Below are 27,102 nucleotides of genomic sequence, written 5' to 3'. Positions count from 1 at the left end.
GTGTAATAAATAAAACCATTCTTGACATAACACCAGTAAAAAAAAAAAAAACATAATGTATTGTATATAAATCAATAATATACCCAGAGAAGCCTGCAGACAGTATGTATTCTGTTTCTGAACTCAACCATAGGTAATAATTATTAATCAAAGTTATTGTCTGCTTTTTTTATTTATTTATTTTTTTTCATTTTTCATTTTTATTACTATTTAATTTAATATTGTTTTTTTACCAGTATACTGCTGCTGGATTATGTGAATTTTGCTGGATTATGTGAATTTCCCCTTGGGATTAATAAAGTATCTATCTATCTATCTATCTATCTAATGGTTCTGATAAAATAGATTCATTATCTCTAAATGAACATTTTCAGTCTTTCTATTCTAATATCATGTTATCAAAGTGCGGTTGTATATCAAAAGGTTTTTCTCTAAACACAGTTCTAGGTCATTTTAATTTATCAGCATATTTTCTACATACGGTATAAATTCATAGAGATACCATATATTGAGATGATCTGAACACTTAAGCTGTAGTTGTTATGTCAAGTTTAAAATTACAAAAGCCAACTTGGATAGAATTGATAGGACATCCACTAGTTAAGTAGTGCACTGTCCTATGAGGCAACACAAGAAAAAACAATTAAATTAGCCATCAATATATCAGTGAATTTTATTGTCTTTAAATAGATTCAACTTATTCCCTATTGTGTTAATTGGAAGCAACACATATTGCCGGTGAACAGGGCTCACCTGTTTCATATCTGAACATAAAGCCCCAATGCAAACTCTTCCTAACTTACATTTTGCTGAGCAGAGAAATCTGAAGAGACAGAGCCTGTGTATAGTGCCAACTAATTAAAAGGAAAAGACCTTCTGTAGTTGAGTGCGACAGTACTGTACTGTATATACAAATCAGGTACTAGTTTGTAATTACTGATAAAATCTTAAGTCCTTTTCACCAAACAAATCAATGGTTTAGAGGTCAAGTATGGCTTACTCCATTTGCATTTTTGCATAGAGAACTGTATGTGCAGATAGTATTGCTGCCATTCTTCATCACTGTTGGTCTGGCTATCAGAAACAATTCCTCAGTACAGTATGTATTATTTACACTTTCACTGCTCTTAGAGATTAACAAGGGCACCCAACTGCTCCAATTAGTTATTTTTTTTATTATGATACAATGAAATTTTAAACAGTGCCCATTTGGAAAGGTGAGCTCTGCCATGGCTGCTGTGGTTAAGTCACAGTTAATATGGTATACTGGTAGGAATTCCTTTCTGCATTTTCAGGGGAAATCTACCGGCTTATAAAATATTTATTTCAAAATATGGATTTGTTTGAGAGATTAGCATTACAGAATGTTCCTTGTTTTCATCTTAAATATTTAAAAAATCTGTACAATTATAACATCCATTTTCTAACCCGCTGAATCCGAATACAGGGTCACGGGGGTCTGCTGGAGTGTATTGTATATTACTTACCCTAAAAAAAGACAAGAATAATCTTGGCTTTTAATTTTTTTAACCTACAGTATAGCAGCACTGTAAAGCATTTGCTTTTCTTTCTCTCGATCATTCTCTTCTTTTTTCAACACTGCATGTCTGCCTCAAAAACAAAATCAGTGGGGTTAAAAAGCTGCAAATTTGTGCAAAATTCTAAGCTTTTCAGATGTTAAACACAGAATTCTGATCTCTGCGTAAGCCCAGCCACTAGAGGCTAACTACATCACAAAATAAACAGGAAGGTCAGGAGTCCCCTATTCCATGCCTTTACCTTGTCATATCCCTCAAAGCTCTGTTTTTTAAAGTTCTTTTCAATCATGCAGGAAATTGTTAAAAAGTCAGTGGGCTTTTCCTGCATTGATTGCTACTCATATTTTGACAGTTATATCCACATTCTACTTGTATTCAAACACTGCAACTCTCTGGAGAGTCTGGACCTTGTACTCATAGGGAGAGCATTACAGAACTAATCAGTCGCTTAGGATTGTATGTGGCCTATGAAATGGTGTGTAATATTACTAATATTATGTAAATATTGTTTTAATTATTTTTTAAATTTGTTTGCTACTTATTTGTGACAGAAAGAGAAGGAATGCAGAGGGTAATAAGAGGTGCACCTTTATACCCTGTTTAAAAAAAATTAATATTCTGAAATTCTTTACAGTTAATGCTCTGCCTTCCCCAAGACTGTACAGTATAATAAAAGCACTTCATCTGTATATACCTGCAAATAACAACTTTAATGGCAACTTAACTCAAAATGACTGGTACTAATGTTCAACCCACTAGATTATTTAATGTTTTACTAGTTGTGCTTCATTTCCCCTTTTATTTAAATAATTAATAAATAATACAAGCAATGCTTATCATAGTTTTATACCTTTGATCTTAACAAATGAACTGAACAAGCATTTTACCCAAGTACTTATAAAGGAAGAAACAAGTGAATGTCTCAGGCAGAAGTAGTAACAAACTGTGCGTTCATAGATTTTAAAATAGAAGAGTCAGATGTGCTTCAAGACCTCAATATACTGAAGACAAATAAAACCCTGGACATGATGGGATTTTATCAATTGTACTGAAAGAAACAAAAGATGTCATCTATAAACCCTTATCAGGCATATTTTAGCAAAAGGAGAAGCACAAGAGGACTGGAAAGTTGCAAATGTGACACTAACTTCAAGAAGGGAGACAACATGGATGCTAGAAATTATAGACCAATTAGTTTTTACTTCTGTGCCATGCAAAATTATGGAAACTATAATAAGAAATAAATTACATATTATCAGAGGAAGGTTCTGTCAAATGAATGTTATACATTTTTCTTGAAGAAGCAACCGGGCTAGTTGATAAAAACAAAGAATATAACCTAATTTACCTAAACTTTCAAAAAGCATTTGATACAGTCCCACACCAAAGATTAATTCTGAAATTAGAAGCTGTAGGCATCAGAGGTAACCTACAAAACTGGGCCTCTAGTTGGTTTAACTGTCAGGAAACAAAGAGTACATATAAGAGGAGAATGCTGCACGTGGAGTGAGGTCATCAGTGTCTTCTCTCAGGGGTCCATCCTTGGACCATTGCTTTTTCTGATTTATATTAATGACATGATTCCGGTATAGTTAGTAAGCTTGTTAAATTCGCAGATGACACTAAATTTGCAAAGATAGCAGACACTGAGGAAGCAACAAATAGAATTCAAAATAACCTTGGCAATCTTCAGAACTGGGCAAACACTTGGAAAATGCAGTTTAATGTAGCAACATTCAAAGTCCTACACATGGGCAAAAAGAACATCAATTCTAAGTACAAGATGGGAGACACTGTAATTGCCTTTACTTCACTATTAGCACATAGACTTATCTTGCTCAACTGTAGGAATCCTAACTCTCTTATTCTAAATCAGTGGGTAACTAGTGTTATATACTATTTGAAATTGGAAAAAAATGTAATTCTCACTTAGAGGATCTGTACAAAACTTTTTCAAAACCTGGCAGGATCTAATCAATGACATTTTAGAATAAGCTTTTAAATTGAGTAAGTGGATTCTCTTTTTTATTCTATTTATTTATTTATCTATCTATCTATTTATTGCTATTAAAGTTTTACTCTGTTGACCTAGCTCTCTTTCTCACAGGTGGGGGTTGATTTGTTTCAAACCCAGTTTTGTAAAACTTAACTTGCTTGTATGGAATGTTATTTGATTTTAATAAATTCAATAAAATGAAAAAAAAGAAGATGGAAGACACTGTAATGCAAGAAGCAACCACAGAAAAGGATTTATGGGCATATGATGCAACATTTTCATTGAGTAAGCAATGCACAGAAGCGATTAAAAAGGCAAATAAATGGTTAGGTTATATTATAGAAACTGTTGAATTCCAGCCAAGGGACGTTCTGCTCAGACTACATAATGCATAATGCTACTACAGTTCTGAGCTCCACTTTACAAGAAAGACATAGCAGCACTTGTAACTGTGCAGTGGGGAGCTACCAAGCACATCTCAAGACTTAAGGACATGTCCTACTCTGACTGACTTTGAGATTTAAACCTGTTAATTATTAAGCAGAGGAGATAGCGTGGGGACCTACTCGAGGTCTTCAAAATGAGCAAAGGCATTAATAAAGTAGATCCAGCAACATTCTTTCACATTAACTCTTTCGAGGCTAATGTCGACTTTTGTCAAAAGGAGGAGCTGACGATGGTAATCGACTGTAAAATTGTGACAAAACCAACTGTTATGTTTTAGTTGGTCTCTCGTTGCTTGAAGGAAAGTGAGCTTCATTGGTTTGACTGAGATTTCTTGTGCTCGTGTGAGTAGCAAGGTACAAACAACAGCAAAAATGGCACTGACAGCTGACGAGAGATCAAAGTGATTGCATAAAGCAAACTACTGCGTGGACGACGTTTTGCCTATTATCTCTGAACTGGACTATGACTTGTCGGACTCTGATTTTGATACAAGTGATCAAAAACGAATGTGAGGTTCCAGCCAATCATGGTGCTAAAATGGTTCATGTAGCCGATACGCCTATGGCAATGTTTGCCAGGGAGGAGTGCCACTTAACAATGATAAGAGGTAGAACCTAGATTGCAATGCCTCAGCCACATGAAGACAGCTTGGCAGCAAGCCTGCCACACATTCTTGTCAAACTGGCAGCCACAGCATGCAGCAACAGATGTTTAATCTTGATTTCTGTGTGAAACCATTGCTTTTCAGAAACTGTTTTTTGTAAAAATATTCAGGCCTCAAAGAGTTAAGGGAGAATCATGTACTTGTGGACACCAGTGGAAATTAAAACTGAAGCCAAGAAGCACTTCTTTACACCAAGAGTTGTGGAACTGAAACAAACTACCGAGACATGTAGTTGAAGCAGACAACCTTTAAGGAGAATCTGGATGAGATATTGGGACAGCTTAACTATCAACTAAACAAACGGGCTTGATGAACTGAATAGTCTCCTCTTGTTTATCAAATTTCTTATATTCTAAGAAACAATCAATCAAGTGTGAATGAAGCCTTACAGTCACCTAGAAAGTGTTTACTTATAAAGGAAGTATTTATTTCCCAGTATTTATCATGCTCACATCACATATCCAGCCTCCGCTCCAAATTTTCATATGTTCTTTTAAAATTATGCATGGTAAATTTGGAGGACTGTACAACTGCCAGGCTGCCACTATTTTGCCAAAGCATACTAAGCCAAAAGTTCTGAACTTGGAAGAACACAAATTCTTTCAGTATAATGTAGCTGTCTGAATCAATTAAACAGATTACCATAACTGGAATAATGCCTTCTTAGACAACAATATTAAAATAGCTATTTTTGCTCTGGATACCTACTTTGATATTCCCAATTATTCATTTGTACACCTTAAAATTCTTAGCTACATTTTGCTTTGTAAAATTGACTGCCTCAGTAATCAGTAGCAGTGTGCCACATTGAAAGAGAGTGACTATACTTTATTGAATTTTTTTTCAAAAGGTTTTACAGACTTGGGAAGGCTTGCATTTTTATATCCAAAGAATTCATTATATAAGCAGTATTCTATGCATTCTGTTATAAAGTCTTTTGTATTTTTACTTTGTTTCACACAACTTGAGTATTAATGGTGTATTTGTTTTGATGTAAGTTTTACTGTATATTTATACTGTAGTATGATGGTATAATGCTATAATTAACTCTTTTATGGGGGCCACACAATTTTATTTTTAGTCACATATGACCAAATTACAAGAAAAACATTTTTTTTTACTTTTTAGTGCATTTTTGAATAAAATCATATCACTTAAAGATCTCTTTTAATACAGTATATTTTTAGCCAGCCTAATGCCATACAGTCCTTGGCACGTTATAAAAACCTTAACTTGGGTGGGAAGATGATTTGACAGAAATGACATTAGCGACAGAGCCGTTTCTCCAATTATAATCATTATCCTGCATACTTTAATCAAATTTATATGATGTTTAATTTTCTTTTCATAGTTAAGCTGGTTACAAATTTCACTTTAACAAATCTATGCATTTTAATTGAAATTCTTTTATGGGTACCCCACGATTTTACTTTTAGTCACATATGACCAACAAAATCTTAGCACAAAAACAAAATATTTTTTTTACTTTTTAGTGTATTTTTGAATAAAATCGTGTCACTTAAAAATCTTTTTTTATATATTTTTAGCCAACCTAATGCCACACAGTCCTTGGCACGTACCAAATACCTTGATATGGGTGGAAAGGTGATTTGACAGAAATGACATTAGTGACAGAGTGGAATCAAATCTACGATCTTTTAGTGAATCGTAACATTCATTCATCTTCATTTCCCATTTTAGAAAATCCTAACCACAGTGAAACCTTACACATGTGAAGTGCTGGAAATGTGCATTTGTCTATTGGAGGATAGTACTAGGGTGTTGTACCGTGTTAGCCATTATGAATGCAGAGAAAAACCAAGCTAAATGACACCTTTTATTGGCTAACTAAAAAGATTACAATATGCAAGCTTTCGAGGCAACTCAGATCCCAAGATTACATCTCGCCTGAAGAAGGGGTGTCATTTTGCTTGGCTTTTATCTATTGGAGGATTGAATTTTCAATCATTCTTAGAAAAGCCCAACAGCTTATCCACTCAGCCACTATCGGCAAATCACTGAAAAGAGTATTTCACTGAAGTTTTATATAAATTATAAAAAAATTGGTAAAATTAAAAAAAAAACTAGTTTGTGTAAATTGCTCTTGAACTTTCAACCACTTGATTGAATGTCCAACACGCTAAAGACTCAAACAGTAATTTGACAAAACTTCAATATCAATTAATCAATATAAATTTTTTTAAATGAATTTGTCTACATTGGTCTTGAAAATTCGACCATTTGATCAAAAGTCAAACATGCTAACCACTTGAGCAACACCGCTAATTCATATATAATGTGTTGGCTAAAAGCACTGTATACAGTATATTTGTATTTGCTAAAAGTATTAAGGGAATGAGAAATTTAAATTTGACATAATGAATGTACAGATCCCAGGTCAAAACTGATGAAATACTGCATTGTCACCAGAGATCAGCATGCATGCAAAGTTTGAAGGAAACTGGTTTGATAAAAGTGGGTAAAAAAAACAATTGATCGCAAAATTTGACCCAGACAAACAGAGAGGGCAAGTTGAATAAAAGAGCGTAATAATAAAAATGGTGGTTGTTTTGTGGTTGCATGGACGTTTGTCTATATACAATGTTGATTTATGAGAAAGTTCTGTGCCTTTTAAAAACTATATGTTGCCATCTTATCTGATCATAATTTCTCTTAATCAACATAATAATAATGTTTTAATAACATAGAAAAAATAATTACTCTCTAGAAATATTCAGGTTCAAGAATGACTTAACTATATAATGATAAATGTACTAAAAGCATTTCTTTCTTTCTCATAGATAAACAAACTAAAATCATTTCAATTCTTTTAGTAGTCCCTCTCTTAGAAATGGCTTATACTATATTTTATCAGAAGTAACAAACAAGCACAACAAAATTACTAAATAAATGGCAGAAGTTACAGAGAATTATTATGTTTTATTTATATTACATTTTGTTTTGTTTGCCCTTAAAAAAATGGAAATGTGTCAAAAAAATCTAAAGACAGTTTGGAGCATGGATACACTGCATTTCTCTTATAGAAGAATAAGTGAATGATCTTCTGTCCAATTGGCTTCGAAGATTTTTTTTTCCCCAACAAAATGACTAATTAAAGTACTCAATTCTTCTACAGTATTCCATTCTGAAGTGATCCCTAAATAAATGAATATACTATACAGAGGTTTGCAGGACTGGTCAGTGTCCTTATCCTGTAGCAGCTCTAAGTGAACTTGCTCTGCAGAACGTACTTTCATAAGTGTTTTCTAGCAGAAGCAAATTGTATGTAGCCCTTTGTCTATAGGGTGGTCCAGATCTAATTATGCAATTTTCATTATGATATAGTTTATTACATAGAAAGTCACCCAAAAAATCCCAGACCATCAAGAAGTGTGCAAATTGACAATATGAAGAATCGTCTTCGGGCCGAACTGGAATCGTCCCTGCATAAATCAAAGTCATCGAGACGGTCTTAATCAGCATAATTAGATCTGGACCACCCTGTATTTGAAGGCCAATGCCATATCTCAAAGTCATTTGAACTCAATGAATATATGTTTGTCCACCACTCTGGGTGTTCATAAACTGTTTACCATGGGGCTGACACTTTGCCAGGAATTTTAGTAATTTAATGCAACACAACTGATTTATATTTCCCAGGACACCTGCCTCACAGCAGGAATGTCTGAAGAGGAGACAGCTTGACTTCACAAAAAAAGGCTCCAGCATGGAACCAAGCATAAATATGGTCTTGGCGGAACTGACAACTGTCACAAAGCATATCATCATAGGGTGCCCTCCAGCAGCTATGGCACACCCTCCAAACAAGTCAGACAGCTGCATTAAACTCCAGGTTTTATGTATCTGTAGAGTGTGGCTCACACACAGCACTGGTGGGAAGAATAGAGGAGTTCAAAAAAGAAAACAGACATTTTCAGTAAAACATAGAATCCATCTCTAGGCTTAATTCATTTTAGTAGATGTGCTGATTGGGCCCCCATATCTGAGAACTTACTTACTAACTATATATTTATCTCTGAATATGAATCTTCAACTTTTTTGGTCACACTTGGACCATCTTATTAAAAGCACAAGGAAGCCTTGTAGAAGCCCCTGAGGTAAGGATGTCTAGCAAAGTACAGTACGAATGCTACCTCTCTCAGCACCCTTGTTATCATGTGCTGTGCTATTGACAAGGTGAATTAGAAACAATGCAAAACTATCTTCTGAAAGAAATAGCTTTAAGTGAAAATGCAAATAATAAAAGCAGTCATTTCATGCTTAAATGTCTAAAGTCAATTAGCCTAGCAAAAAACATTTTTTGAACTTGACTATGCACATGTTGTTGTTGCCAATATCCTATAAACCATCTTCGTATATGAGACATCCCAATTTAGTTAATTTTAATCTATGAAATTTATTTTAGCTCCACTAACTTTTTATCTGCTTAAAGCACTTAACATGAATTTGACAAGGTGCCCATTAATCTACTTGTGACCAAATATTTTCTTAAAAGTTACATACTTTAAGTGAGCACAAACCAAAAAATTGAAATTGAAAATTTGCATAATGGTATATATATTTGTACAGCAGTGTGGGGGATTTTATGTTCCTTCATATTTGCAGTTAGTAGTTTTTAATGACTTTAATGGTATATAGATATTATACAGTAGATAATAAATGTTCCAGTTAATTTAAAGGACTTTAGTCCAGAGACACCACAGATGGGTTGTGCTAAACTTTTGTTTAATTTAAAAATAATTTCAATAAAATGTTATGTACGTGGCTTTTTCTATAAGCTGTCTAAAACTGTATCAAATCTGAATGTCACTTTGTCTTCTGACAAGAAGCACAATCTTCATTGCAACCTATGAAAAAGCATGCTGTGTCTGTTCTCAGGCTCAGTTCACTGGTGCCGATTATGAATTCTCCACCACATCCGCATGTTAGCCCATTAAGATGATGCACAAGAGAAATGTTTTGTGGTCTCTTACTTTGCCACTGTCACTATATACAGTACAATAGCATTAATGTAAGTTACTAATCAAAAGAGAACTCCAAATGGACACTGGGAGGCATTATTGCTAGTATAAACCCATGGACTCTATGCTTTCTATGGTTTAACAGACTTAATTTATTTCTTCATAATTTCTTCTCTTTGAATTTATCTGTAAAAAGTATTTGTTCCTTCTGTTGCAGGCAGGGATGGTAATGAGATGCTGGAGCTTCTGGCTCGGCTTATTACTGGTGCCAGCTGCATGCTTAATCAAAGATTTGGCATGGGCCGCGTAAGTACGCATAGAATTCTGACTTACTTGTGGACTTTACATTTCTAATCATTTGGGTTTCATTCCAAAAAACAGAAAAACTGTATGTGTACTGCATAATATATATGTTTGTGACCTTAACTTTTACTTTATCATTCATTCTGATTTTGTCTGTAAGTATTTGACTGTAAGTATTGTTTACTAACTGAAACAAGACAGCGGGGCCATAAATGCAGTATACGAGTATTTGTGAACTTTCTGAAACTAATAACACATTGCACTTTATTATTCATATGAACTATTCTAAGCACTGTAATGGTTAATCAAAACTATTTAAAGTCTCAGTCAGGGTAAGTCACACAGTCATGGTTTTAAATTTCACAGTTCCAGCTCACTACCTTTTGAGACTATGCATCTGTATGGCAGCTACTTAATTGTCTGAGTAATTCTCAGGCTAGAAAAAAATCACTCAGTCGACCATAACTGGGGTAGTCCTACGGAAAATGACAACAGGTTTATTTTGGCCACCCAGGAAATAAAACCACATGTTGCTGTAGTTTTTGTTTTTTTTTTCTTTTCCAAAACAAACACTTTGAAAAAGTTATTAAAATTTATAGGTTACCAAACATTGCCTAATAGAATATATTTCATGTTTACAAAATGTTACTTAATAAGGATTTCAGTGATTTAGTCATCTTAATAATACACAAACTTAAGATTGTGTGTCAAATCTAAATCAAGAAAATAAGGTTGAAAAATCAGAGTACAAAATGCCAAATACAATTAGACCGATGCTTTTACATATTTGTCTGTTAAATACTTTCCATTTTTTGTCAGTAAACTAAATATATATATATATATATATATATATATATATATATATATATATATATATACTGTATATTATACATATATATATACTGTATATTATATATAAAATTGGATTCATATATTCTGTAACAGATGTGGATTACCTTAACCAAGGTCAACCTATTTATCAAAAGATTCTGTTTATTACACAACACACTAGAGGGGATGATTACAGGGAAGATACAAAAAACACCTCAAATTAACAGAAAACAAATCAAGCCCTAGCTTTCTCATTTAGCCTGGCTCTGCAAGTTCAGGTCCTAATCTATCAGATGTGGTGGCACCAACCAAAACACAGTGCCACAAGCATCAAGAACTCTTCATACATTCACTCTGTCCACACTACCCATGTCTCCCTTCATTATGAGCATTTGCTACAAATTACAGTCAGAGAAGAGCCTTACTTGTGGGACATTCTCTAGAGTTACTTCCAGGCTCAGGATTAAACACTAGTGGTGTCTCCCAGCGCTCTCCCCAGATGTCCCTGCATTGTTTTGTCTCTCATTTCTAATTAAAGTGCCAGGCACACATAATATGCACTAGGGCTTGTATTCTCCTAGAAGAAACCCATTGCTGGAAATTGTGGGTGTTATGGCAGTCTATCACTGCTCTTGGAGTTGCTCTTTGCTTTAATAGTGCATAAGAATTAGCAACTACAACCCCTGACTAGTACCTTGTAGAGTTTCTCTTCAGTTTCCAGTGTGAGCACCTCTTTTGAAACTTCAGTCTTCTAGATGCACTTCCTGTCATGTCTCTGCCACTGTCCCTCATTTCCTGCAAACCATGTGCCAACCAGACAGTCTGTCACTATTTTTGTATTATATCCCCATGAATAAAACTGTGATGTTTGACACACTAAAACAATTGTAGGAAATTAAATGTTAATTTGGTGTGCGTTACAGACCTGATTAAATTGTTTCACTGCAAAATTGTGCTCCCAGGTCATTTTATTTTTATCATTTTCAGTGGGAGACATACCTGCCGGAAAACTCTGCTTGAAGAAGTGCAAGAGCTTGAGGCTAGAGCTGTGGATCCAGGTGCAGCTGTCCTCAGAGATGCCAATGGAAGAAGGTACAGAATTTGCTTGTGATCTTAGCGTAACCAATATAATTGTTTTATCAGGTCATTAAGTAGTGTTAAGAATGCAGACAGCAAAACGACTAGTGCATTTTTATTCAGAATTTATAGATGACATGCACAGTTGCCTTTGTTGTTTGAATGACCTGCAAATACAGCAGGTGCCCATCTGCTAGAGTTGTTTTTTGCATCCCCCTAATGATAACATCAGTATTCACACATAAATGCAAACTATCTTGCTGTCATTGTTTTCAAATTATTTTTATTCTCACTCAGAAAGTGTGTATAGTTTCCAAAGTCAGTTTCATTAGGTAATTTGATGGTATGTAATAAATAATACAATTTATACCCATAACTTGCACTAATAATTTTATACTAATCAGAGGAGAAATATTTTTTAAAAAAGAATAACATCCTTTAAAACTGTAGAGAAAACTAGGTTCACATTGATAGAAGTATATGAATTTTGAGCATCCTTTTGTAAAACTATTGCTGTGTTAGTAAGCACCTGTCTTAATTTTTTGTTCAGTAAAACACTGTATCCTGGAGCACTCATCCTGAGAGCTTTTGTCACAAGAAATTTACTTTTAAAACTTCATCCAGCTACTTTTTTTTTGTCTTTTGTAACACTTTCAAATAATGGCAATCTTAAAACCATTAGAGTGGTAGTTGGCAAACAGTCACCACATTCTGTCAGTTGCGAGAAGCAGATCTTAGATATGTGTCAGGTATATGCACTCTACATTTATATAGCACTTATCATACAAATGATGATGTAGCTCAAAGTGATTTACAAGATGAAGAAAGAAAAAAGAAAAATATAAAAATAAGATTAGGCAATACTAAGTAATATGGGATGCAAAAGTGTATACACCTAATGAGCCCCAATAAGGACAAAACACATGTTGTGTACTCTTTCTATTATTTGCCAGACACTGTGTAACATATATATATATATATATATATATATAAACTATATATACTGTATATATATATATATATATATATATATACACATACACACACAAAGTAGTGTTCAAAAGTTTTAGAATACAACAAGACAGAGGGCTTTTACGTAATCAACAGAAGTTGGGACACCTGTGCAAATTGTTTGTTCAACTTGCAAGACTTCATGTACTTTAGTTGCCACAGAACATCTGTAGGGTGTAACTTATTAGTTGTTCCCTGATGACGTCCCATTTCAATATTCTGATTTCAGTTTGTGTTTCATATGGTAATGTTCATTGCTTTATTTCTTTGAAATAACGATATTCAAAAGCGTCAGTCACTTGTAGAAGAATTGTGAATAGTGATACTGAGAAAATAAATGTTATTTTTAAAGCTACCTTTATATTAGTGTACAGTCATTTGTTTTTAAATATGAATTTGAGTCAAAGCATGCTCTAAATACAGTACATCCAGAATCCTGTTTTTTTATAGTAAGATGTATGTTGTAATACAGTTTTTGCTTTTACTGTAAGTAATAGCCCATTTTCAAATTAGAGTGATCTACTAACTGTTTTTTCTTGCTGTTTTGATACTTTCAGCAATGTGGCTACTATTTCATAAAACAATTAAGTAAATGCACAACATGGAAAGAACTGTAAAGGTATCAACTGCTTTTAAAATGCCTGTTTGGTTTTTTAAATGCCCTGGGCATTTGAAGTGAAACCTTCCATCTGTGTTTACTTAGCTTTTCTTTCTTTTCATTTTTGTGTGTTTTTAGTATAAAACATTAATGCACTTTTTAAATTTTCCCTTTTTTTCACTGACAAACTTTAAGCAGACTGACTGGGAAATCATGTAAGAATTCTGTAATTCAAACACACCCATTACTTCCCATGTCTGCAAAAAGGACTACTCACTACCTACCAACGCTATTACAGATTTTGTCTTTCAAACCCTCCATTTCTCTGCCTGTCCTTGTTTGTTATAATTCCCTGCTTCTCTGGGTGGTCCATCTGTGAACTGTATACCAGTACCTTTAGCATCCACTAGAGATGGTTGTGTTTTTACTTAAGATTAGATTAGCTAGGTGTGTGATGTTTTCTAACATATTCTAGTACATTTATTTTTTTTGGTGTGTGTATGCTGTGAGTATCCACAGATTTTACTAAGGCTTTCCTTTGGGAGCCCATGTCATTAAATAGCCATGTAACACGGTTGGGAGTATTTAGTCAGGCCTCACAAATATGATGTTATTTGTGTCACAACAAGAACATCTAATTTAAGTGCTTTTCTGACTACTCTTTAAAGATGTCCAAGCAACTCAAGTCAAAACAATGCCAAGTGGACAGACAGCTGTAGAACTGAAAAACATGAACCCTTTCTCCAGTCATGACAAATATGGTCACCTAGAATAGTGAAAGTACTAAACTAGACTTTTCAGTTCAATGGACATTTTGAATTGTATATGAAAGCTACATGAAAGCTCTCATCTGTAGTACCTACATTTCTAAAATAATACAGATGACATTTTATAAAAATAAAAGGCATAATTTACAGTACAGACCCAATACAGTAAGGAAATTAGTATAAACAATAAAAAAAACAAAGTTTTCTTTTTTTTTAAAAAGAGAGCATTACAGTATAGACTGATAGAAGCAGTTAAAGTATAAAATAACAAAATCCAACTATTGTTTAATCAAAAGCAGCCTAATCCAGGTTTAAGAATGCCAAAGGTAGATTACCAACCCATTGCAGTACACTATCACACATACCTATTTAGATTAATTAGAAATACCAATTGAGGTAGAGAAGGAAAACCAATAGTGACCAGAGTAAAACCAGTGCAGACATGGTGAGAACATGCAGACTTGATGCAGACAGCAACCTGTTTGTGAAGTCTCCTGGAGTTGTGAGGAGACTATTAAACGCAGTGTCATTATGTGGCTCAGAATGAATTCAGATCAGTTCAAATACAATACAAGATGCATTATGATAAGTTACACAACTCAGTAGAGCTTTCATTGGCTCTGGCATTCACTAGATTAACATTAGAGTGACAGCATTAAAGCAGTAAATTACAGAAAAGTCCATTTCAGAAGACTGGCATGTGGAAATGGCACTTCTGTACAGCAACAGCTGAAAGGTTGGTCTTCAACCTTTATTTGAACTTTGTGAAAATGAAAAATCACGGGTATACTTAGGCCACAAGTTAAAGAGATCATGAGCCACTAAGTTGAATGAGCATTTGCAGAACACTACAACACTGGACTATGGTATAGTTTTCGACTAAGTTTCTGATCACTTACAATGTTCTTGCGTTGCTCTTTGCATTGCGTTTTAACACTTTTTAGTTGCAATGCAATTAATTTATAGAGCTAGTGAAATGTATGAATTAAAAATGGGAGTATTTTTGCTTTATTTACGGCTGTAGTTTACTTTCAGTCACTATCATATGGAAGTTTGTGCAATATTTTTTTATATATTTCATTCTTCAATTAAGAAAAAAGTGACTCCTAAGGTTATACACTGGCTCTGGAGACATGGGCTCTTGAAAAATCTGTGTGTGTCTTCCTCCTTAAACATGTATTTTTTTTACATTTAGATGATAATTACTTAGATTAATCCAAGAAATGATGGATTTAACAATTTTAAACTAAGGATTTAAATATACCTGCAATACATTATCTGTACCAGCTTACACATTTCTTTACTTAAAACATTGATGTTATCATTAGTTTTAAGTAGACCCGACATTCTCTCCTAGTGTTATCTGTACAGGTATGACGTTTGGCAATAAAAGCAAAAGAATGAAAACAAAAAGGGAAGGCTGTACGGCTCTTCAAGCATGTGCATATGTGAATGGCAGAGTGATGTAGGTGTCTCGCTATGCTTTCCTTGAAAGTCAACAACTTGATTCCTACTGTAAAAGGCAAATCCTGCTGCATACATTTACAGCCCACTATGCAGAAAAACTTTAGTTAGAATCCACCCAGTCATCATTAATTCATGTTTTGCTGCAATTAATAAAAATAAATTCCTATTTTTTAACTACTGCTCTTCAGAATTTTAAAACCTTGAATACAATCCCAGATTAGTCTGCACCAAACAGTTCATTACACATAGACACATAATGTTTCTTGATGATTTTTAAATTTATTCAAGAAATGCTATGAATGTTTATATTGTAACAAAACTGACCACAGTTTTTATTTTTGAGTCAATAATAGTAAACTGTAAACTATTACCTCTGATGATTACTCTGTTTAAAAACTGTGTCTGCGACATTTTTAATGTGTTGTCACAGAGTTGATTCTTATATAACACAAATTCCTGCTAATAAAATCCCTGTTTTTTTACACATGTTGTTCTAGAGTAAATATAATTTGCTTTATAGAATCTATTACACCACTGACAAAGTTTCCTAGAATTCTCTAGAAACTAAATCACAAAAAATGTACATGCTCAATGGCACTTTTTCTTTGGGTCACAATATGGTATTTATTAAGTCTGCCATTAGTTAACATTTTAATGTTTTCTTTACATGTATGTGAGCTCTAAGGAATTAGTCAAGTATATAAAGTTTCTTTGTCAGGCAAACAAGAGGTCACCAATCATTAATTGATCTTCTTTATAACTAATATCCAAAGGGCAGACATACACTCATACTGTATATGACGGGGATTTCAAACTGAGGTTGTGGAGGCCAAAGTCACTGAAGGTTTTCTTTTCAGTCAGTTTTCTTAATTTGAAGCCAATTATTGCTTCTAGTGGATTGTAATTACTTTTGCTTTATTTACTTGCTAGATAGTATAATGCCATATTGCTTTTTTAATCTCAACATCTGTCCAGCATTTCCTTTTTCCTGAGATGCAAATGACAAGGAAACCAAACACTGTGTGTGTTCATCTGTTGAAATAAAATATATGGAAAGAAATAGGAGAGAACCACTGCAGCACCGAGAAGCAGATGTCAGCTCCTACTGATAAAGCAGTCTCATGATCGCCTCTGTGGCTGCAAACCCAGAGCATCAAATAGGACTGCTGTGCCTGAATGGGAACACTAACAATCCGTATAATTGACTGACATGCTTCACTGATAGCAAAGATCAACCTGGAGACCATTAATGTATAAACTATTGAAAGAGTGGTGTTTAAATTTAGCTTCATTTTATTCTCACTAAACTATTGTTAAACTTGACTGTTATCTAAGACTAAATAGCTTATAATCATTCTACATTGTTTAGTGGAGTATTTTACGATAATTGTGATTTGCAAAATGATTAAATGAAGTATCATATATAATATGTCTTGAATTCCATATTACTATATACATATACATATATATATATATATATATATATATATATATATATATATATATATATATATATATATATATATATATATATATATATATACACAACCAACCAACCATTTTCTAACCCGCTGAATCCGAACACAGGGTCACGGGGGTCTGCTGGAGCCAATCCCAGCCAACACAGGGCACAAGGCAGGAACCAATCCTGGGCAGGGTGCCAACCCACCGCAGGACACACACAAACACACCCACACATCAAGCACACACTAGGGCCAATTTAGAATCGCCAATCCACCTAATTTGCATGTCTTTGGATTGTGGGAGGAAACCGGAGCGTCCGGAGGAAACCCACACAGACACGGCGAGAACAGTTTTTCACTCTTTGTTATATTGCAGCCATTTGCTAAAATCATTTAAATTTATTTATTCCCTCATTAATGTACACACAGCACCCCATATTGAGAGACAAAAAAAAGAATTTTTGAAATTGTTGCAGATTTATTAAAAAAGAAAAACTGAAATATCACATGGTCCTAAGTATTCAGACCCTTTGCTCAGTATTTAGTAGAATATATACATATACATATATATATGCGTAACGAGTGTTAACTGTGAAAGCTTTCTATAAGAATGATAATAGTGTGACTGCTGTGTAAAGGGAATTTCTGCATCATTACTAGTTAGGACATCATGATCACGTCCTGTATGCTCATGTGATTTCAACATGGGTACGTAATTTCAAAGAAACGGGTTCACAGCCTTAAAAAAGAAGTCCCCAGGTGGAGCCACTTCGTATACTGCCCGACAATCGATGGCAGCTATATGGCGATTGTTTGGAAGGCACGTCATTTCACGCAATGGTGACATTCCATGGCCTCTGAGATCCCCAGATCCCACCATTTTTGATTTTTTTTTCTATGGGGACATCTTAAAAGCCAAGTGTACCACACACATCCTGCAACCATTGCTGAAGTAAAAAGGAGGATTGAAGAGGAAATCGCTGGCATTCCTTTTAACATGTTATGTCGAGCAATGCAGAATTTCCACAACAGGCTGTCAGAATGTGTACAAAGAAATGGACATCACCTTCATGATGTTTTCTTCAAAACATAAAAGGAGTATTGAATGAATATTGATTGCCATCATTAATTTCATATCCTGTACAATACAATATTACAATATTTTGTAATGTGTTTATTCCCCACTTCTCCCTGCAGCATCACACAGTGGCACCTACCCAGCAGGGTTGTGAATCCAAATTCCATCTCCCTTATGCCCTGTGGGAATCCGGGACACCTCTATGCTGCAATCTAGCAGCCTGGATGTGTCGGCCACTGCCAATATTTATATACAGTGGTGTGAAAAACTATTTGTTCCTGATTTCTTATTCTTTTGCCCATGTTTGTCACACAAAATGTTTTGATCATCAAACACATTTAACCATTAGTCAAATCACAAGTAAACACAAAATGTGATGGTTTTATTATTTAGGGAGAAAAAATCCAAACCTACATGGCCCTGTGTGAAAAAGTAATTGCCCCTGAACCTAATAACTGGTTGGGCCACCCTTAGCAATAACTGCAATCATTCCAATCTTTTACCCATTTTTGGCCCATCATCTTTGCAGAATTGTTGTAATTCAGCTTTATTTGAGGGTTTTCTAGCATGAACCGCCTTTTAAGGTCATGCGGGACACATCTCAATTGGATTCAGGTCAGGACTTTGACTAGGCCACTCCAAAGTCTTCATTTTGTTTTTCTTCAGCCATTCAGAGGTGGATTTGCTGGTGTGTTTTGGGTCATTGTCCTGTTGCAGCACCCAAGATCGCTTCAGCTTGAGTTGACCAGATGATTCCCCTCCAGGATTTTTGGTAGACAGTAGAATTCATGGTTCCATCTATCACAGCAAGCCTTCCAGGTCCTGAAGCAGCAAAACAACCCCAGACCATCATACCACCACCATATATATGATGTTCTTTTTCTGAAATGCTGTGTTCCTTTTATGTATTTGCCTTCCAAAAGTTCAACTTTTGTCTCATCAGTCCACAAGGTATTTTCCCAAAAGTCTTGGCAATCATATATATTTGTGGTGGATGGCCAGCTCTTTCTTATGGTGGAGTCCACTGACCTTAATTGAGGCAAGTGAGGCCTGCAGTTCTTTAGACGTTGTCCTGGGGTCTTTTGTGACCTCTCGGATGAGTCTTCTCGCTCTTGGGGTAATTTTGGTCGGCCGGCCACTCCTGGGAAGGTTCACCACTGTTCCATGTTTTTGCCATTTGTGGATAATGGCCACTGGAGTCCCAAAGCTTTAGAAACAGCTTTATAACCTTTACCAGACTGATAGATCTCAATTACTTCTGTTCTCATTTGTTCCTGAATTTCTTTGGATCTTGGCATGATGTCTAGCTTTTGAGGTGCTGTTGGTCTACAATTTAAGGGATGTCTTGATTGAAACAGGTGTGGCAGTAATCAGGCCTGGGGTGGCTACGGAAATTGAACTCAGGTGTGATACACCACAGTTAGGTTATTTTTGAACAAGGGGCAGTGTGTTTGATGATCAGAAACATTTTGTGTGACAAACATGCAAAAGAATAAGAAATCAGGAAGGGGGCAAATAGTTTTTCACACCACTGTATATATATATATATATACATACACACATGCCAAGGACCAGGGGAGAGTATGTACAAGGGGCAGTGGTGCCATGGATTCCCATAGGGCATCATGGGACTTGAAGTTTGCAACAACAAATTAAAAGATGCAGGTCCCTGCCACGCAAACAGACAAGAATCCTGCTGACTATGCCACTTATGGCCTGAAAGGAGCACTCCAGCTCCCCAACCCCAACACAGACAGACACAGGCACAAGTCCAGCACAACACACGGCTTTTATTTTGTTGTGGAAAACTCTTCCCAATTTTTTTCCACTACTAAAACACAAATCAAAAAGTACAGTGATAAAAGCACAGCAATACCCTTTCCATTTTCTTCTACTTTTTTCTTTCTACCTCTCTGCCTCCACTCCTCCCAGCAAGCTTTTTCTCCTTTCTCCCGACTTTGGCTCCTGGAATGAAGACAGCAGGTTTCTTTTATGCTGCACCCGAGAGTACCTGTGGTACCTGTTAGCACTTGCGTGTGAGATGGAAGGCCAACAAAGTAGGGCTCTGCAGTATCTGCAGAATCCCTCAGTGTCACCCACAGGACCCAACAAAGCTGATTTGGCAAACTCCAAGTCACATGATGCCTTGTGGGAATACAAGGTACCGCTGCCACCCGGAGGGGCTGCAATATAGTGATCCAAGGGAGATAGTACCCCTGTACATACTCTCTTCCCCGGTCCTACCACTACAAAGGCATCCAATTATTTACTTGATATGCATCTATTAGTTTGATTAAGAACTAGATTCAAGTACAGTTCATCTTGAATAAATACACACATAATTATATATACAGTATATATATATATATATATACTGTATATATATATATATATATATATATATATATATATATATACACAATCTATGTAACAAAAACTTAAACTGAAAATTTCTATGAATGAAATGGAAATTGTGGCAAAGATGCCTAATGCTTTATTATTTATTTTACAGAAAAACTTTGCAAACTTAGTAAAATCTCAGTGCAGCAGTAATTCTATACTTAACAGCTATGAATGATATACTGACCTTATGATAAAACATCCTACAGTTTTTGATAATGAATATCAACTTCATGGAGTTGGAAAGGGCATAATGTTGGCATGAAAAACTGCCCCTAACTGACTTTTGATACCTTAGCAGAGATGTGCAGTCTTTCCTGAGGCATTACTAGGACTGTCACTTAACCCTCATAGCAGCTGTACTCCCCGAGAAGGTGCAGCTGGATTTATACTTAGGCCACTTGGAATTGCAAACTGCAGGATCTACAACTCAGCTAAATGGACAGCTGCTTACCTGTGAAGCAGCTTATTGCACAGTGTGTGTGCTGATTTTGCTGAGACATCATAGAGTGTCATGCCCCATTCCTGCAGCTAGGATGCATACCTAGGATTTAGGGTATTACAAAAGGTGGGTTCTATTGCTTCAGGTAAGCTCCCAATTGCCGATCAAGCTGCCTACCTATGATGAACTTACTGCACACGCTACCGGGTACATTCTGTGACATGTGCACAAAAAAAACACAAAATGATCGAAAACGGTGACAGAAAAGTCCTTGAGGTACAGTACTATTTCTCAATATTAGTGACATCTGCTTCATGTTTAGCTGTGTCAAAAAGAAACTGAGAGGTTTTATGCACGCGTGTATATGTTACACACACATACATTTACCAATACTGTATATATGCATAAACCAAATTACTTTTACATTAATCATGTTAACTTAACATGTACAATTTTTTTGTAAGAATAATAAAAATCATGTAAGCTAAATAGTCTGCCGTTAGAAATAGTCAAGCAGATAAGGAATCCAGAGGAATGACCTCCCCTATGACCTGACTGCTGTTGTGGCTTCATGCTCAGAAACACATCCCTCACTGCTTTCATTCAAATCACAATAGCAGAGTGACAGCACTGATAGTTAGATAAGGATGAGTGAAACATGTGTATCTTTAACATGCTCATTTTATCTGCTTTAGATTTGCACGTTTGGACCAAGCATTGATATAATGAGTGTTTTTGCATAGATTAATTTTAAGAACAACATAATCTCCCTGAGATAAGATACAGGCATCACATTTTCAGAATTTAAAGAATTGCTAAACAAATATTAAAATTGTAATGAGAATACATAAAGTACATAGTAATTGGAATCACTGGTGCCTAAAAATAGTTCAAAAATGTGTTTTCTCCTATGAAAAATTAAAATATTTATTTAGACATCACTTTAAAAACATTTATTGCTCCTGTGAAAAAGCTTAACATGGCAGTCAATGGGATGTAGTAGCATTTGAGCCTCCCTCCCCCACTTTGAACTACCAATACTAGAGGCTTTATCTGCATTTTTATACTTGTCTGTGTTACTTTTTTCCTAAGCACATGATTTAAGTATACTGTACTCTGACACTGAATGGCTTGAACTATAAAGCTAGGGTAAATTTGGATGGATAAGAGATTTGTTTATGGCAGTGGGATATTACTCGTGTCACGTTGTTTTTATTGTTCAACCACACATTTATGAGCTTTTTTGTTTTCCAAAGTTTTTTATTTACACTATACACTGTGTGTTCAAATAATAATAATTGGAACAAAGAAGCACAGTGGTTAGCATTGATGCCCAAATGAAAAATTGCGTCCGCAGTTTGAATCCGTCACCCTGTCTTTGTCCGTGCATAGCTTGCCAGTTCTTCCCATGGCTGAATGGGTGTTTTCCCCAGGTACTCCAGTTTCACTCCTTCATGCCCAAAAAGATGAGCATGTTAGATGAACTGGTGATTCTAAATTTGCCCATGAGTGTGGATGTACACATGCCTAGGATCTGTGATGGATGGGCTCCTCATCAAGGGGTGTTTCCTGCATTGTACACAGCCCCCTCATGAGCTCAGCTGGAATAAACTGATTGTGGAATGAAATGTAAAATGCACAGATACAAGTAATACACTTAAACATTTTTTTGGAAGATCTTCATGTGCAGTACCAAGCCAATTTCTAATAAAGTTAAAGCAGAAACAGAGTAAACCATCATATATTTGGAGATATTTACCAATTGTCACAAAATGAAAATGGAATTGGCAAAATGCTGTCTTTACAAGGAGTAAAGCATTTTTAAATACTATCAGGACTGTTATGGTGCTGTTGATCCACTATTTCAACACTACCAATTTGAATTGTTTTTCATCTGGAACACAATGGTTTATGCAAATTATGTTTTTAGATCAGCTAGACTCCCAAAAACCAGCAAGCATCCGAGCAGAAAATGATGGTCTTATTTATGGCTCAGCTTCATAAATGCATTCTTTTTACCATGAAGTTAGGGTGTTGTACAAATTGGCTTCCACAGGCTTTTTAATCTCCTCCTCCTCCTCCAGAGAGGACCCTGACATTTTGTATTGTCCTTATTCTGCCAAGATACCCCTAGCATATTTTCAGCCCTGCACTTTCAAGTAGTTTGTACTAATGACTGCCTAATTGCAGCTGTGTCTTTGAACAGCGTTAATCCCTTTTGTTATGTCTGTTGTAGTACTCAACATCTAAAACACTGCTTACCAGTCTAATTCCTTTCTTTGATGACTGCTTGATGGCAGGAAAAAAAAAACCTGTTGATTGCCAGACTGCATGTTTTAAGAAGTCCCAAGTAATAAAATAAGCTGTTGTTTTTAAATGCCCAGAAACTTAGATCATAGCTCTTGATGGATTGCTTAATTGAGGGTAATTTATCACCAATGTCACTAAAACATTAGGGAGCACAGCTTCACATTATTGGTTTCAGTTTTCTTTTTTTAATATGGGATGGGTCATTTACAATGCACTTTCTAATATACATTAGAAGTGTGTTTCCACATATACTTCCAGGAAATTCATTTTGAGTTGCCATTTTATATTGTCGTTTGAACAGAGCTGGAAAAGAACATATACTGTAGTTTATAGGATCTTAACTTTTTAACATGTCATTATATTTTTTATTTTAAACTGTTAATATTTTGTAGCTGATATTTACAATGCCTAAGTAATTTAATACATGCTTCGATCTTAGTTGAACACCACAACATTTTAGATTTCGCTACCTGCAGCCACAGGGTGACATTTCATTTATTGCAGCAATCTAACATGTTCAAAAGTGAATCTTGAATGCTGGCGAGAGCATGAAAAGCAGTTCATTTTATTGGTGTAACTCAAGAGGGATCAGATTAAGTAAGGAAAGGTTGTTGTCTTTTATATCCAGGCATTCATTAAAGAAGTATTGAGTTATCACCTGACAATAAAATATATTTTTGGTTGTAACTTTTTCTATCTTTCAGCAGCACTACTAACCTGTGTGACAGATAGGGGGCGCTATCGCTCCCTTGAACCTTTGTCCAATATGCCAGACACCAGATAAAAGTCCAAAAGTAGACTCTATGAATTCTGCACAGTGCACAAAGCACCCTCCTCTCCACAATACTCATTAAATTCACTAATCAGAAATACAATAAACAATCCTCCACTCCCAGACGTGTTGCCACCCTTCCACCCAGCTCAGTTCGCCGTCTGGGAGCTGTCACAGTCCTTTTATAGTCCCTGACCCGGAAGCATTCCAATCCCCAGTTCATGTGATCCTTATCACTTCCGGGTCAGATAAAAAGTCCTTTTCTTCATCACTTCTGCTGTCGCTCTGCCGGGTTATAGGGCACATATGACTCTTTGCTCCTCCCTTGCAGCTCCCTCGAGTGGCCCCTGTGGTATCCAGCATGGCTGTGGATGAAAACTCCATTGTCCAGGATTCCCTGCTGGTCTTCGGGGGACCTCCATGCTGCAGGGAGGGCTCCATCTGGCGGCCTGGGGGTATTGGCCAGGATGACAAGCCGGCCATAGACCACACCAGTATCATTTGCCACTAAATGCAGCTGTTAAATGTTCACAGATTACATAGACAGTTTGCAAGAGTGAGGACCTTTCAGAGTGCAAGATTAATAGGACTGAATAGGAAAATGTTTTGGTCATACATGCAGGGAAGAAGGTGGTCTCATTCTTTAGCACGGAGGTGAATTAAGAATGGACCTGTTAACAGAATGAAAACGTAAAGTTGATCTGGTACTGCACTAGGATGGACTGAATTATCAACATAACCCATGTTCAGCATTCAGTGTGCTGTGTGGAGATACTTGGGAGTGGTGTCACATACAGATGATGACCTTAATTATAATGCCATGCATGATGTTTGGCGAATATTTATGGAGCAGACAGGGTTGACGTGATAGTTCTTTTCCCACAAAGGAAAATATAAATATTCTGTAAGCAGTGATTATTTTACGAAATGGTGCACTTACCCCACTTGAATGCTTTTATTGTTGCAGGCGACAGAAGCAGTAGAAGACATTTTTTTGCATCCCAAGTGACCTTTTTTTTAATCAATAAAGAGACCAGAGTGAATCAATCACACATTCATCACTCATTTAACCACACTAAGACCTTGAAACCAGAAGGATTGGTTCCATCATTTTTGTGTTACTGTGATATGATTCCCCAGTTGCCGTGCCATATACTCTATGCTTTTCATATTATGTTATGCACACACAGTCTAAGACTGTATATCATTCAGATATTGTGCATGGCATAGGATGTACTTAAACTATAGGCAGACACAATAATATTAAAGGGGATGGCACACACTGTGGTGGGGGACTACCACTGAACCAGCCACTCATTGCTGGACTATAATTCTTTGAAAGCTAACTTTCCTACACAGCCAGCCTCCGTAAGAAAATATGTAAGCACATTCTCCATATTATGCTTTAACTAACATTTCCATATATCTTCTTCAGTGCAAAACTTTGTGATCATTCTGTAAATTTCTATGTTAGGGTTGAAAGTTTAAAGTCTTTTCACTTTCTTATTCTTTTCTGTATAGTATTAAATGTATGGTTTTAACATTCTTCTACTGTCACATTAAGGACTGTTTACAGTTGTACCTTCTTGCATCACATTCTTCACTTCTTTCTTGTACAAAGCCCAATATTGTCATCATTTTAGGCATGACATTGAATCCACTGAGACCCTTGTTGCAAGTTTAAGATTGCTACTTTAATATTATTTCTCAGTACTAAACTAATTTTATGTTTACTGAATTGCAGGAATATTTCCTGTTTAGATTACATTCTAAGTACATTCTAAGTTGTGTTTCCTAACAAATGACAAAGTTTTCTATGTATTTTTTTATTCAGTCATTAGTCTACTATAAATATAACTATGTATCAAGGAAGCATGTGACCCACAGAAAACATTTGCCTTTGCTCAGAGGAACATTTTTCTGCTACCACTCTAATCAATATGCACACATCCATTACACTACAGCCAACACATCCATTCATCCACCCGTTTATGTTCCAACCTGTTTATCCATTTCAGGATTGTAGGAAGTAGCAAATAGCAAAGGGCTTAAGTTGGGGAATGCACACACTCACAAACGCTCATGCTGTGGTCACCCTAGAGTTGCCAGTCAATCTAACAGAACTGTGTTTGGGATGTCAGAAGCTGGCATCTTGATGAAAAACCCCACACAGACATGGGGCAAACATGCATATTCCAAAGAGGTCGTATCACCATTCAAACCCAGGACTTTGGAGCTGTAAGTCTGCGGTATCACCATGTGTTCATGTTGTACTATTTAATGGGTTTATAATACAAAACAGCTTTTAATTCATTTAACTTTTTGTACATAGTAGTGGCAGACATGTGTGGAAGATAAATTGTTCATTTATACATTTATCATTTCCAGCAGCATTGTGATCCCTGGATTACAATGGACATCACAACTTAAGGAGTAGGAATGTTAGTCTTGAAACTACTCCTAAATTCTTACATACAGTATATGAATTTATATTATCAATAAATATTTCTTTCTACTGGTCATTTTTATTTCAAAGCACAGTACTGAAAAATTAAATGTTTAGAATGTATACATTTTTCACTATTAAGCCCATATTCTTAGAGCAATCTATAATATTCAGTAACTTTATTCAGTTTAGGAAAAGAAAACTCCACTAAGTTTACAGAATTTAACATGATAAAAACATTTTGCTATTAGCTTAGTAATATAAAAATGATGGACTAAACCTACTGAAATTATTTCAGAGAAGTACAGATTCAGCATAACGTTTAATCAAGCATCATCACAACAGGTTAAACGTATTGCTTATGACTGATCTTTTAAGTGTGCAATTATTTCTGTTTACAGTACTTATTTGGCGGACGCCTTTATCTAAGGCAGCTTACAACATTTGAGGTACAACTGGTTACATTTCTTTTGTTTTTTCCAATTGGGGCACAGACAGGTCACGCAACTC

At 35.6% G+C, this 27,102-nt stretch overlaps 1 protein-coding gene across 4 annotated transcripts in view; it reads left to right on the top strand.

The window, feature by feature from the left end:
• Positions 1 to 27,102, top strand: part of atp8a2 (ATPase phospholipid transporting 8A2) — a 439,065-nt gene that overhangs the window by 399,244 nt on the left and 12,719 nt on the right. For all 4 annotated transcript variants that reach the window (XM_039745478.1, XM_039745476.1, XM_039745479.1 and 1 more), the window contains 2 exons: positions 9,845 to 9,933; positions 11,749 to 11,853. In XM_039745478.1, the coding sequence (XP_039601412.1) occupies positions 9,845 to 9,933; positions 11,749 to 11,853 (194 nt within the window). The remainder of the gene's footprint in view (positions 1 to 9,844; positions 9,934 to 11,748; positions 11,854 to 27,102) is intronic.

The sequence above is a fragment of the Polypterus senegalus genome, chromosome 2, assembly GCF_016835505.1.
Source record: "Polypterus senegalus isolate Bchr_013 chromosome 2, ASM1683550v1, whole genome shotgun sequence".
NCBI classification, from domain to species: Eukaryota; Metazoa; Chordata; class Cladistia; order Polypteriformes; family Polypteridae; genus Polypterus; species Polypterus senegalus.
The sequence above is the reverse complement of the archived record's forward strand: the minus strand, read 5'-3'. Positions and strand labels throughout refer to the sequence as shown.